This window comes from Urtica dioica, chromosome 7 (assembly GCF_054948205.1).
Source record: "Urtica dioica subsp. dioica isolate 48M chromosome 7, U.dioica_male_clone48M_v1_H2, whole genome shotgun sequence".
Taxonomy (NCBI): Eukaryota; Viridiplantae; Streptophyta; class Magnoliopsida; order Rosales; family Urticaceae; genus Urtica; species Urtica dioica.
The window spans coordinates 45,199,143-45,212,856 of record NC_142762.1 but is presented as its reverse complement, the minus strand read 5'-3'; the positions used below and the strand labels follow the sequence as shown (position 1 = coordinate 45,212,856).

At 33.0% G+C, this 13,714-nt stretch overlaps 1 protein-coding gene across 2 annotated transcripts; it reads right to left on the bottom strand.

Annotated features, from left to right (window-relative positions):
- Positions 1–1,638: 1,638 nt before the first annotated feature.
- LOC149392077 (putative serine/threonine-protein kinase At1g01540) lies at positions 1,639–4,470 on the bottom strand. Of its 2 annotated transcripts, none has more exons than XM_089620247.1 (7): positions 3,648–4,466; positions 3,453–3,557; positions 3,254–3,376; positions 3,006–3,176; positions 2,786–2,915; positions 2,383–2,592; positions 1,639–2,032 (listed from the first exon to the last, which is right to left on the bottom strand). In XM_089620247.1, the coding sequence occupies exons 1-7, from the start codon at positions 4,247–4,249 to the stop codon at positions 1,883–1,885; spliced, it is 1,491 nt and encodes a 496-aa protein (XP_089476373.1). In that variant the 5' UTR covers positions 4,250–4,466; the 3' UTR covers positions 1,639–1,882. The 2 variants fall into 2 exon arrangements, with proteins under 2 accessions (XP_089476373.1, XP_089476374.1); XM_089620248.1 differs by having other exon boundaries at positions 1,893–2,052; positions 3,648–4,470.
- Positions 4,471–13,714: the final 9,244 nt, after the last annotated feature.

Sequence of the window (13,714 nt, the reverse complement as noted above, 5' to 3'; positions counted from 1 at the left end):
GGACCTCACTTTGTGTCAATAATGCCATTATTGGAACTAAATTATCTAGTTGAAGTAGCATCCTACTCTAAAATAGCCATACACAAATTTTCAAAATTTGTTTATATGAATGGATTTGACCGAACACAAAAACTTAAGATGCAATAAGATTTTAAATTCCAAGAATCCATCCATGACAAGAGCAGTCCCGATACCGATAACAAAATTTTATAAATTTTCAATTAACGATATGGATTTGTTATTTTTTCTATACGGGTTCTCTAAGTTTTTGAACACTCTCTAACTATAACTAATTTTTCGACATATGGTACTAATCTCATCGATTCGTGCTTTTTTCGAGCGTGGATTTCTTACATGTCTATGTTTTCTTGCTTTTCATATTATCCTATTATGATGTTATCGCAGTAGTATTTGAACTAGAGACATATCAATAGTATCATTTTTTTTTTGTAAATGTCCCGTGAATAGAAAGCTTCGCTCCGATTTGGCTAGAATTCCGACCATTCTCGGAACAAAACACTTCGTTCTGATTGTCAGTTCGCAAGGAACAAATTCATCTCTTTATGTTGTATTCTAACCCAAAATGCTGTATCAACTCCAATCTCTATTAAAAAGTTAAAAAGAAAACAAAAAGGATCATAACAGATAGTTGGGTAGAAGAAATAGGCAGAGCCCGCAACATTGAAATCAAGACTTATTTGTTATGATTTTAACAGTGCAAATACGATACGACCATAGTGGAGGAGAAACTTTTGTGTGGAAAGCCAAAAGCAGTAAATGCCATAATTGAAGGGGTCCAAAATCCAAATATGAAAGCCGTTCATTCATACAATCCGATCCTTGCCGTAAGAGAATCTTCTTCGATGACGGTCACAACACAGACTTGGTGGAGCCTTTTTAATTTAATAATTAGTGTTTACCATGGAATAGTTGGGACCCACAAAAATTTGTTCTTGTTCCAAATCATCTCCCACCAAACTCTCTCTGCACAAAAAGTTGTGTGTCTCTCTTCGCAATCTTCTTTAATGAAGCTAAACATTATCATCTCTCTTAAATAAATACATGTTTTTATTTCTAGACCTACATGATGTAACATTATGTTTTTTTTTTATTTTCTTTTTTCTCCCTTATTTTTTCTTCTTCCTCTTTCCGTTAAGCTCGCGGAACATTAGATATTGACCCTTTTTTTTTCTCCTCAAATTGTGACAATATCTTATCGGTGGATGTATTTGGTTCTCTGTCGGTGAAATAGATTAGTATTAAATAAAAACGAATCAGCCATGATAAATTATATACATAAAATAAAATATATCTAATTCTACTAGCTGATAGGGGAAAGAAGAAGAATTTGGTCCAATTAGAAAGAGACTATACAATCTTTTTACCGCAATGTCAACTGATCAGCCTTCTCTAGCAAATAAATAATATGGGAAAATTCAACACCACAACCACAATGTTTGATATTTCAAAGCTTATGAGTCTATTGGTAAGAAGGGAAACAAATGAAAGAAGACTCTTCACAGAGTGGATACTCTTTAGTTGGTAAATATGGCATTAGTGTCAAAAAGTTTTTCATACGAGTAAATGGATGACTTTGTTTCACAAGCTCTGTTTTAAAGCGTAATCGACAATCTCACAACGATGAAATCATAGTAATTCTATAACATCTACAAAATCTAATTCGTCCATGAAGGAGTAAACAAAAAAAAATTAATTAAAAAAAAAATACACCATGTACTTATATATTACATACAGCCAGTGGAATAAATGACACGAAACAAATCCAAAAAAAAAAAAAAAAAAAAAACCTCACTGTGAAAAATGACAGCAAATATACAGAAAGTAGAGAAAAACAGGGCATTTTGATTCACCTTTGTTCATGCTAGGCTAGTGATTCTTCTTCGTCTTGTTTCTTTCTCCACATCGTCGACCTTGTTTGGACACTGCTTTCGTAGCCACTGCTATCCCCCGATTCGTTGACATGCTTCTTGGCCGCCACGCTGCTCCGCTGTTCCCGCCCCGGCCTTCGATCCTGAGACATCATTTCGAGATCTAGTAATCGTTAATGCCAACTCATAATCCGCTTTTAATCACGGCGCTTCGCCAAGAATCTTACATCGCTAAAATAATGAGGACTCAAACAAGGATTATTAGATTCTCTTGAATAAAACTCGAGCACTCTTTTGGGCTTTAGCCATATTCGGACCGAGTGCTCAAACTAAGTATTGTGAAGTCATGAGACAGCTACTATGGTGATACATCATGTGTGAAGGGTTCGGCTCGAAAGGGTAAGAAAGAAAGGTACAGCGATAGATATGTTACGTCTTTCAATCAGGGCATTTTTTTTAATTAGAAAATTAAAGAGTGAAAAGCGAAGCTCACATCTCTGAAAGGGAATTCGTCGGCTTCGAGCATGTGTATGACGTGTCCCATCTTGGGCCTCTTCTGAGAGTTGGGGTCCACGCAGCGCAAAGCCACGAGTAGGGCCCGCTTCAGAGCCCTAGACGACGGCTTCTCCGCCAACTTCGGGTCCACAACTCCGTCCGCGTTTCGGTTCGTGACCATCGTCTTAAGCCACTCAACAAGGTTCACCTGTAAAAAAAAAATAAAAAAAAATAAAATCATTGTTCATATTATAAGAGACATTAAATTATTGTCTGCGGTGAGATAATTCCGAATTTTCCAACATAGTGAATTCCTCTAGTCTGCACATAGTTTTTTCTTCGTGGTTGATTTCTAACAAGTATTAACGAAAGGAATGTGGCGAGTTTTGATAAAATAGTACCTCACCGGGTGGCCGGCTATAATCAACTGGGTTTCGACCCGTGATAATCTCCATAAGAAGAATCCCGAAACTGTAAACATCGCTTCTCTCGTTCAACATGCCCGTGCTCGCGTACTCCGGAGCTACATATCTGCATCCAAGAAAAAAATAAACCCATTTAAAACCCGAAAAAAAAATTAAAAAAATAATCGTCGAAAATCTCTAGAAAACAAAAACCGACCCGAAAGTGCCCATGACGCGAGTGGTTACGTAACTACTGTCGGAGCCCAAAAGCTTGGCGAGGCCAAAGTCGGAGACTTTAGGGTTCCAATGCTTGTCAAGCAAGATGTTGCTCGACTTGATGTCACGGTGGACCACCTTCGGCTCCAGACCCTCGTGCAAGTATGTCAACCTATTTCACATAAGCATTTAGTTGTTTTGAATTCCATTATTTATTTAACAAAACCAACAAAAAAAATAAAAATTTACCCTTTTGCAGTGCCAAGAAGTATATTCATCCGAATCTCCCATGTGAGAGGACTGCAAGGCCCAACATCCCCATGAAGCCATTGTTCCAAGTTCCCATTATCAACATACTCATACACAAGCATCCTAAATTAATTACACAAAACCAAATATTAACAATGATAATAAATAAATAAATCAAAATCAAAATCAAAATAATTACCTGTGAGCTCCTTCAGCGCAGTAACCAAGCAGCCTCACCAGATTCTTGTGCCGTACACGCCCAATTGCCTCAACCTCCACTTTGAATTCCTTCTCAGCTTGGCCTCTAACAAACAAAAACGAGAAACCCTAAATTAAACAAAATTGAAAATTAAATAAGAAAAAATGATTTTTTTTCCCGGAATTGAAAGCGAACCTGTTGTTGAGCAAGTTTTTCACGGCGACCTGAGTATTGTCCTCGAAAATCCCGCTGTAGACGATCCCATAGCCACCCTCGCCGATCACATTCTCGTCGGCGAAGCCGTTCGTGGCAACCTCGAGCTCTCTGAGCGTGTACCAGTGTCCCCAGCCCAGGTGCGAGACTTCCGGCACGGCGGCGGCGCCGCCTCCCTGGTCGCCGGAGCGAGCCTCGGAAGACGCCCGCTCCGGGTACGAAATCCGGTGGTCCTTCCCGATTTCGATGTGGATTCTGTTCCCCTCGCCGGACTGGCTCTCCGTCTCCGCCGCCGGGTCGGGCTTGTGGAGCTTCGGGTCGGGCTGAGGGATTTCCTGGATCTCCTTGGAGACGTTGGGGATGGTGAGACTGTTGTTGATGTGGGAGGGCTTGTGGACGGCGGCGCTGAGTCGGAGGGTTTTGGATTTGTTGCTGTTCCGGCGAGAGGTGAACCAGAGGGAGATTAGGAAGAGGACTATCACTATGGCGGCTCCGACGCAGATTCCGAGGACCACCCATAGCCTGAGCCCGAATATCGAGGTCGGCTTCGAGAGCTGGTTGTTCAGGAACGAGTAGTTTGACATTGTTGTACCAACTCGAGTATCTAGAATTGGTTAATGGGTTGTTATAGTTTGGTAATTATCGAGGAAGAAGAAAATGGAGTTGTTTGAGACTCAATATCGATTCAGTGGCCTGGCATGACGTGACGTGTGCAGAGAAATTAGCATTTTCAGCACTCACTCGCTCTTGAGTTAAGTAGTGCTTCAATGTTTGTGCATATTGTCTTGCTTTCTTCATATTTACGCTTTAATTATGACTTAGTTAATTAATACCACCACCGTATCTACAACTTTCTCACTGTTTGACTTTTATTTCTCTTCTGTACTTTATTTGGGCCATCGATTCCGTGTGGGTGAGTCTATATCAGTTAACCCGTGATTTAATTCTATGATTTTATGTTCTTTGTCGCATCTTTTGGCTGCTTATACTTTATAATGTAGTTTGATTTTTTTTTTTTTTTTTGTGACGAAATATATGATGGCTAAATATGATTCTATATTATAGATTAGAGTTGGATAATTTATCTTACGCTCGAGCTATATAATAAAGTTGAACTAACTAATAATGTCTTTCATGCATAATAGCGACTAAAAAATTATTTACTGTTATTGAAGAATCCAAAGAGAAAGGACAAATGTAGGGACTTTTACTATTCACTCCGAATTAAAAAGTTTTCTAAGTAGACGCAGTAACGCCATTAAGTAGACTTTTACATTGTTAGCCGGCTGAAGGATAACAATGGCGAGACCGAAATCAGGGGCTATCAGAGGTAAAAATGTTGGATTGCTTTTCCAATTTATTTACCGACGGAGCAGATGTTGGAAGGGATTAGTACTATGGTCACTCACGCCCAAAATCTGGATTCTGGCTTTTATCAGAGGTGTTGGCATATTGTTGGGAAGAAGAATGGGAAAGGAATTCGGTGGATCTTTAGACTTTAGGATATTAATGATTACTTTCAATTTACAAGACTTTCTTTAGTTAGTAATGGTGGTTCACTTTGTGTAACACTTGCCAATTATTTAAATTTTGTTTCCCCATCCAAATGAGCTTTAACTTATTAACAATGTTTATGGAGAATAAGCTATGATATCATAAGAAGATGCCTTGGAATTATAGAATTGATTTAATAGCGCTGTATTTTTTTTTTTAAAAAGAGATAAAATAGTGATGTTGAGTCGACAATGTAAAATAGCTCTACATTTTGGATTTTTGCGCTATTAAATATTTAAAAAGTAAGATTCTTTATTATTATTATTATTATTTTGTTCTTGGAGATTGCGGTTTGACTGTGTCAGTGGTTGCTCTTTCCGTGTCTGTCTTTGATTAAGAGAATACTTAGATTTAAGAATTTCGCACGGATTTCTTTAGATTCTTTAATTATGATCTTATACATAATATACATATCTTGTTTGTAGTTAAACGACAGTCATATAAGACGTCAAATTTGGGCTCGGTAATTGGGCCTATTCTTACTGCAGTGGTCCTACAAGCTTTAAAGGCCCGTACGACATTTGACATCCCATTTCTATAAATTACTTGCAATACAAATACATTACAGGAGTTACAAACCTTCCTAAAATTATACATGTTTAAAATTATTTCAAGATTAGTAGTTTGTCAAAAAAATTCAAAGCGTTAATGATTATTTTTTTATAAATAAAATCATATAAGCAAACAAATTTAAATAAATATCAAAACAGTAAATAAAATTTGAAATATATTAGAAACGTCATGAATATTTACAACCTGAAAATAGTCGTGTTTTCGATAAATAAAATTTACACATTAATCTCTTGTGATCACTGACAATTATTGTTGAATATTTTAAAATTATACTTACCTAGTATTCTAATTACTACTGTTGTCTCCGAACTACTAATTCATTAGCGTCCAAATTAAGCGGAAAATATAATTCAAATTATTTTATAAAGTTCAATGTAAGTTTAAATTTAGCTACAAATGTAGAAAGTACACACACCCATGGACGAAAGTACATTAATTGGAGCAACGTACTTGTTAGTAGATCTTATAATTAAATAAACATTTCATATAATATAAGATCAAAATCAAACTGGCTGGTCGGTGTTTCAACTCAAGTGTCGGTGGAACAAAAGCCTAACATTTGTGATGTGTCGTTTTTCATATTAATGGTTTGTGTTCGTACGTTCTTTCTGGTGACGTGTCACTCTACTTTCAATCTGCTTCTCTTCAATTTCCACGTTTACGTGACATGTGACGTGGAAGAGTGATGATATTATATCTTCATCATTTTATCAAATAAATCATAATTGATTAGTTTGCAATATCTATTATATTCACATTCATTGAAACAAAGAAGTACAAATACACTTCAAGCTTAATAACATCTCTTTTTGTAACAAAGAAAAAACAAAACCCAATTCCGAAGATGCAAAAAGCGCGAGCATAGAATATTTGACATGTATTGTAAATAGCAAAGGTACGTAATTACTTTGATGAATTTCGTTTACAATAACGTTGATAAATATGGACGCGAGTGATTAGTCCACGCATGCATGACACGTCATAATTGTAGTAGGGAAAGAGCAATTTTATTGCAAATGATGATAGAGAAAGACAGATAGTAAATAATGGTGTTGGTTCATTGTCGTGCTCAAATTTCAAATTCATGCTTCACATTTTTATTTTGTCGTTATTAATTTCAAGCTCAACACCGCTATGTGGTCGTCAACATCATAATTTTTATGTAGGTTCTGAAAGTAAATGCATGGCGTACATATGCTATTTTCATTCATCCACATGTGATACATTTTTCATCGACACATGGTTATAAACAAAGTATATGTTGTTCGCGAGATACGCATTATTCAATGAATGTGATAGATGTGACATAGTAAAGTTCTATATATAATAAATAAATAAAATAGTGGCTGCCTAAGTCCGGGGTTATTTTGCAGCAATGCATTGAATTGCGATTGTTTGGTTTAAAATTCTAAATTTATTTTCTGTTTTCTAATTCTAAATTTTAGAAAACACTTTTAGAAAACATGTTTATTTATAGTATTTAGAAAACAAATTTAGAATCGTGTTTTTTTTTTGAAATTTATTTAGAAAACAAAAAACAATGAAAAAATGTTTTCTATTTTATCTCTCTTATATTTTAAATTAAACTCTAAAATAATTTAATGTAAAACATGTTCAAATAACATTTTAAAATATTCTGAAACGTAATTCTAAATCTGTTTTTTAAATTTAAAATTGGAATTATAATACAAAATTTAAAAACCAAAAATAAATTTAGAATACTAAACCAAACGACCCATAAAATAATCAAATTATTCGTTTTATTCTGACGTCAGTGTCTGAAGCGGGATCGCAACGGAGTCTATATTATCTCTTGAGACAGTAATAGAGTAGTGCAGCTAGTTAGCGGTACTTTCATACTATTTCTTAAACAGAAGTTGAGTTCAATCTCTACCTATACGAGTAGTCTTTGTGGCGGACAAAACACAAGTTCAAAGTTAAGATAAAAAAAAAAAACTAGTCCAATGCTTAAACTGGGATAGCCTTGGGGTAAAAATGAGCTGATATCCAGGACTTGGAAAAAGGTTTTTTTTTTTTTTTTTTTTTTTTTTTTAAAGAGTTGCGATTATCACTTGGGAATACTTTGTGAAAGCTAGTTTTGAACTTAATGTCATCTTGTGATTAAATATTTTTTTTAACAAAAATAGAATTTCTATTAATAATCGGGTAATACACCCATTGATACTAAAGAAAAATATCTTAGTATAAGATACACCACAAATTTAAGTTGGAGTGAATCTAACACTAAGTACCGATAATAGTTCATCTTTTGCTTGCTTTCGACAACGGGAAGAGTTAAAGACACAAAAAATTCAACACATATAAGACTCTTTTAAAGTACCCATAATGGTTGATGAAAATATTCATTCAACTACGGTCCGATGACCATGAAGAGGATAAATCATCTGGCTGTATAGGAAAAAACCTAATAAAATTCCTTACATGAGATGGTGGACGATGACTAATCCATCTCTAATCCAAACAAAAAATCCAACACGATATAACAAAATAAAAGACACACAAACACAAATTCCATGGCAAAGAAAGTTACAAAGACCAAATTAAGACAATGAACCATTCTCGACATCAATAGGCGCAGAAAAAAGAGACTCTTCACGTCGACACTCTCCAGTGGCGAATAAGGCCACTACCGAGAACTCCACGTAATCGATCAGATCAACTTGAAGCCCTCAACCCGAGACAAGCGGTAGATCTAAGGCTGCGGTATTGTGAAATGTCCCCTCGACCAGAAAATCGACGAAGTTTCACAAGCATGAATAGGATGAGAAACCGTCAGAGAAAGCTTTGGAATGGATTAAGACCCACAATGAAATGTATTTTTATTTGAATATGAAAATAAGAAGAAAAAAAATCAATCAATCAAAAGAAAGTGCTCCCCCAGGTCGAAGCACACCTCAGAGGCTGCATCCGGATCCTAGAGGGGCGACAACGACTACTGCTAGAAAAATTAGAGTTTTTTTTTGTTCTCTCTGTTAAGAGAGAGAGAGAGAGAGAGAGAGAGAGATTGAGAATATGTCTCTACCTTGTGATTAAATATTTTTCTATCACAATTATAAGTATATAAATATATTTTTATCATTTAATTAATTGAGAAGAATAATAGATGCCATTTTTAAATGTTAGTTAAGTTTTTTTTTTTCATCTTTCTGAATTGAGATCATCTAGAGCCGGTTTGACTTTTTGGGGTCTTAGCAATTGATAAAAAAAAATCGTTAATATAAAAATTAAAAAATAATGATTATTAAATAAAAGTTTAAATACCAACTTATAATATAATTAAATATAATTATATCATTATTATATTTTGTTTGCACATAATATATTTTTTTGAAATACAAATTCATGTTTTAAAAGTCTATATAAATGTGTTCACAATGCTCTCAAAATTAAATGAATAAATTCGTAGTAACATGTATTTTGGTTATATACAAGATTTCAGATGCCCACAAAATTTGTATGGTCTATATTTTGGTTTTATTTTTTGTTTAGTTGTTGTTTTTCGCCGAATTTCCGTTTTTCGATTTATTATTGTTTTTTTTCCAAATTCTGTTGCTTTCCGATCTATTGTCGTTTTTTCCGAATTCCATCGTTTTTTTGTTAACATTTAGAGAGAATTTTGCGTAGCTGAGATTCAAACTCAGGCACTATGCCTTGAGCGCATAAGTGCGAACCACTAGATCAAGTTGCGAACTTATATAATCGATATAGTTGTAATTAGTTTTAATATAAGATATGTAAATCAGGAATTTTAATATAAAAATCAATATAAAAAATAGTTATAATAAATTGATAAAATATTATGATTTAAGTTATAAAAAATGTGTCACATGTAAATTATATAGATATATATATATATATATATATATATATACATATGTATATACACATTTATACAACTATATATAGACATGTATCGGGTATAAATAGATTGAAATTACCGAGTTGTTGGTATTTGATATTATATTGGTGTAAAAATAATTAAGTATTGAAGATTATAAAATAAGGTTGGTATGAGTCTCAAGTTTAAAAATTGAAAGATACAGACACACCACATACACATATAATATATTTAGCATATTATGTAACATTATTTTCGTTCGGTTTTTCATCGACATTTCAATTTTTCATGTAAAACAACATTTGAAAACAGCTTATCAGTTGCACTTTTTCACATTTTTACCGTTCGATTTTTCGTCGGCATATCAATTTTCCGTATACCAAAAAGTTCGAAACGCCATCAAAAACGGTATTTAGAACCTTGGTTTTATATGAGAGCAATATGTAGCATTTCTTCCAACTCTAGATTTTCAATTAATATATACATAGTATGTGGGATCTCTCTTTTTTTTTTTTTTTTTTTTTTTTTTTTTTTTTTTTTCTTTCTGAAGTTGTAATTTGTAGCCCTTTTTTGTATTTTATCGCAAGAGTAACGTGATTAAAGTTTTTACTGTAAAAATAATGTGTTTTAAGTTATACACATTCATTTTTCTTGATGTTTAAATTTTTTTTTATTAAGTTTACTACTTTTTCCTCTATTTAACTTAGCATATTTATTGTTTACAATTGCATTTATGAACCCTTTGAAAAATTGTTACTTTTATAACAATTTAAAATAACTATTATTTTAAAAAATCTTGCACCGTAAAAATAACATTTTTGTAATTTTTTTTTATTTTTTCAGTAGAAGTATCCTAGCTTTATATTGTGAAGAAGACATGTTGCATTATTTCAAGGGAGTTTTCCAAAACTAGGGGTAAAAAAAATGAAAATGATTTTTTTGGACTTTTTTTTCAAAATGTCACAAATAGGACCTCTGACATTTTTTCCATTTATGTAATTACCATTATATCCTTATTTATTTACTTTTTGTAAATGTCAATGTCTCATTGACCCCACTCTCTCCTACCCCTCTCTCTCTCTCTATTATTTGTCTTTATATGTTATAATAAAGCACACATAAATAATTAATAAAATAGACACATTTTTTATCACGAAATTCTGAGAATTCTGAGAATTCGTGACGTATCTATCATGAAAAATGGGAATTCGTGACCTTTATGTCACGAAAAAATTAGAATTTCGTGACACTTTGATGGAATTTAATGATAAAACTCTTGTTTATTTCATTAAATACGGCGTAGAGGACCAATGGTTATTATAAATATAAAAATAAAAATTTGAAAATAATAAAGTACACACATAAATAATTAATAAAATAGATACATTTATTTTTATTTTTATAAAATTAGTTTTTAATAAATAATTAATAAAATAGACACATTTTTTATTTTTTAAAATAATTTTGTATTAATTTTTATCAAAATAATAAAGTACACACATAAATAATTAATAAAATAGACACATTTTTTATTTTTATGAATTAGTTCGATTTAATTTCCATGAAAATAATAAAGTGCACAAATAAATGATTAATAAAACAGACAAATTTTTTTATTTTTATGAAATTAGTTCGATTTAATTTCCATGAAAATAATAAAGTACACAAATAACTGATTAATAAAACAGACAAATTTTTTTATTTTTATGAAATTAGTTCGATTTAATTTCCATGAAAATAATAAAGTGCACAAATAAATGATTAATAATACAAACAAATTTTTTATTTATTTATATGAAATAATAACAAGAAACAATAAGATTTCGTGACTTTCATGTAACGAAATGCATGTTTTCGTGACGTTTCTGTCACGAAAAATGCGGATTTCGTGACTTTTCTATCACGAAAAATTGTGATTTCGTGACTTTCCTCTCATGAAACATTGAGATTTCGTGACGTAGATGTCACGAAAAAAACTATTCAAGTCACAAAACAGTACGTTTTCGTGACATTTCAGTCACGAAATGGGATACTTTGATGGAATTTAATGAGAAATCTCTTTTTTATTTCATTAAATACGTCTTAGGTGACCAATATTTGTTATAAAAATAAAAATTTGAAAAAATACATAGTTAGTCAAGCTCTACTTACCTAGAAGATATTGAAGAACTAATGTGTCTTGTATTGTGAAGTGTTGTTGACATACATTAATTTGTACAATTTCATCATTTCAAATGGGAAAAGAATGTCAAGTAGTCTAAACATATGAACATAGGTTAATGATGTTTAACGTCATGCCGTTTTCCCAACTACCTTATCCTTAATGTGGGAATTTATTGATTACTCGTGTATTAGCGTTGTTAGTCCTCCAAATCAACTCATTTAACAGTCTAGAAGCAAGTTTATGAGGACCAAACGAGATCAAAGGAGCAAAGAGAGCATGTTTCACGTAATTGACTCGGACTTTGTGACTTCTTTGTCACGAAATTTCGGGAATTCGTGACATCTTTGTCACGAAAAAATGGGAACTCGTGACTTCTATGTCACGAAAAATTGAAATTTCGTGACTTATTTGTCACAAAAAATGGGGATTTCATGACTTATTTGTCACGAAAAATGAGGATTTCGTGACTTTCCTGTCACGAAACAAAACTCTTCAAATCACGAAACAGTACGTTTTCGTGACATACCAGTTACGAATGAGATACTTTGATAGAATTTAATGATAAATCTCTTGTTTATTTCATTATATACGTCGTAGGGGGTATGGTTATTATATATAAACAATTTTTTTTTTTGGAAAAATACATGGTAAGTCAAGCCCTACTTACCTCGAAGATATTGAAGAACTAATGTGTCTTGTATTGTGAAGTGTTGTTGACATACACTAATTTGTACAATTTCATCATTTCAAATGGGAAAAGAATGTCAAGTAGTCTAAACATATGAACATAGGTTAATGAGGTTTACCGTCATGCCGTTTTCCCAACTACCTTATCCTTAATGTGGGAATTTATTGATAACTCGTGTATTAGCGTTGTTAGTCCTCCAAATCAACTCATTTAACAGTCTAGAAGCAAGTTTAGGAGGACCAAACGAGATCAAATGAGCGAAAGAGAACATGTTTCACATAATTGACTCGGACTTTGTGACTTCTTTGTCACGAAATTTCGGGAATTCGTGACATCTTTGTCACGAAAAAATGGGAATTCGTGACATCTTTGTCACGAAAAAATGGGAACTCGTGACTTCTATGTCACGAAAAATTGAAATTTCGTGACTTATTTGTCACAAAAAATGGGGATTTCATGACTTATTTGTCACAAAAAATAGGGATTTCGTGACTTTCCTGTCACGAAACAAAACTCTTCAAGTCACGAAACAGTACGTTTTCGTGACATACCCGTTACGAATGAGATACTTTGATAGAATTTAATTATAAATCTCTGGTTTATTTCATTAAATACGTCGTAGGGGGTATGGTTATTATATATAAACAATTTTTTTTTTTTTTTTTGGAAAAATACATGGTAAGTCAAGCCCTACTTACCTAGAAGATATTGAAGAACTAATGTGTCTTGTATTGTGAAGTGTTGTTGACATACATTAATTTGTACAATTTCATCATTTCAAATGGGAAAAGAATGTCAAGTAGTCTAAACATATGAACATAGATTAATGAGGTTTAACGTCATGCCGTTTTCCCAACTACCTTATCCTTAATGTGAGAATTTATTGATAACTCGTGTATTAGCGTTGTTAGTCCTCCAAATCAACTCATTTAACAGTCTAGAAGCAAGTTTAGGAGGACCAAACGAGATCAAATGAGCGAAAGAGAGCATGTTTCACGTAATTGACTCGGACTTTGTGACTTCTTTGTCACGAAATTTCAGGAATTCGTGACATCTTTGTCACGAAAAAATGGGAACACGTGACTTCTATGTCACGAAAAATTGAAATTTCGTGACTTATTTGTCACAAAAAATGGGGATTTTATGACTTATTTGTCACGAAAAATGGGGATTTCGTGACTTTCCTGTCACGAAATAAAACTCTTCAAGTC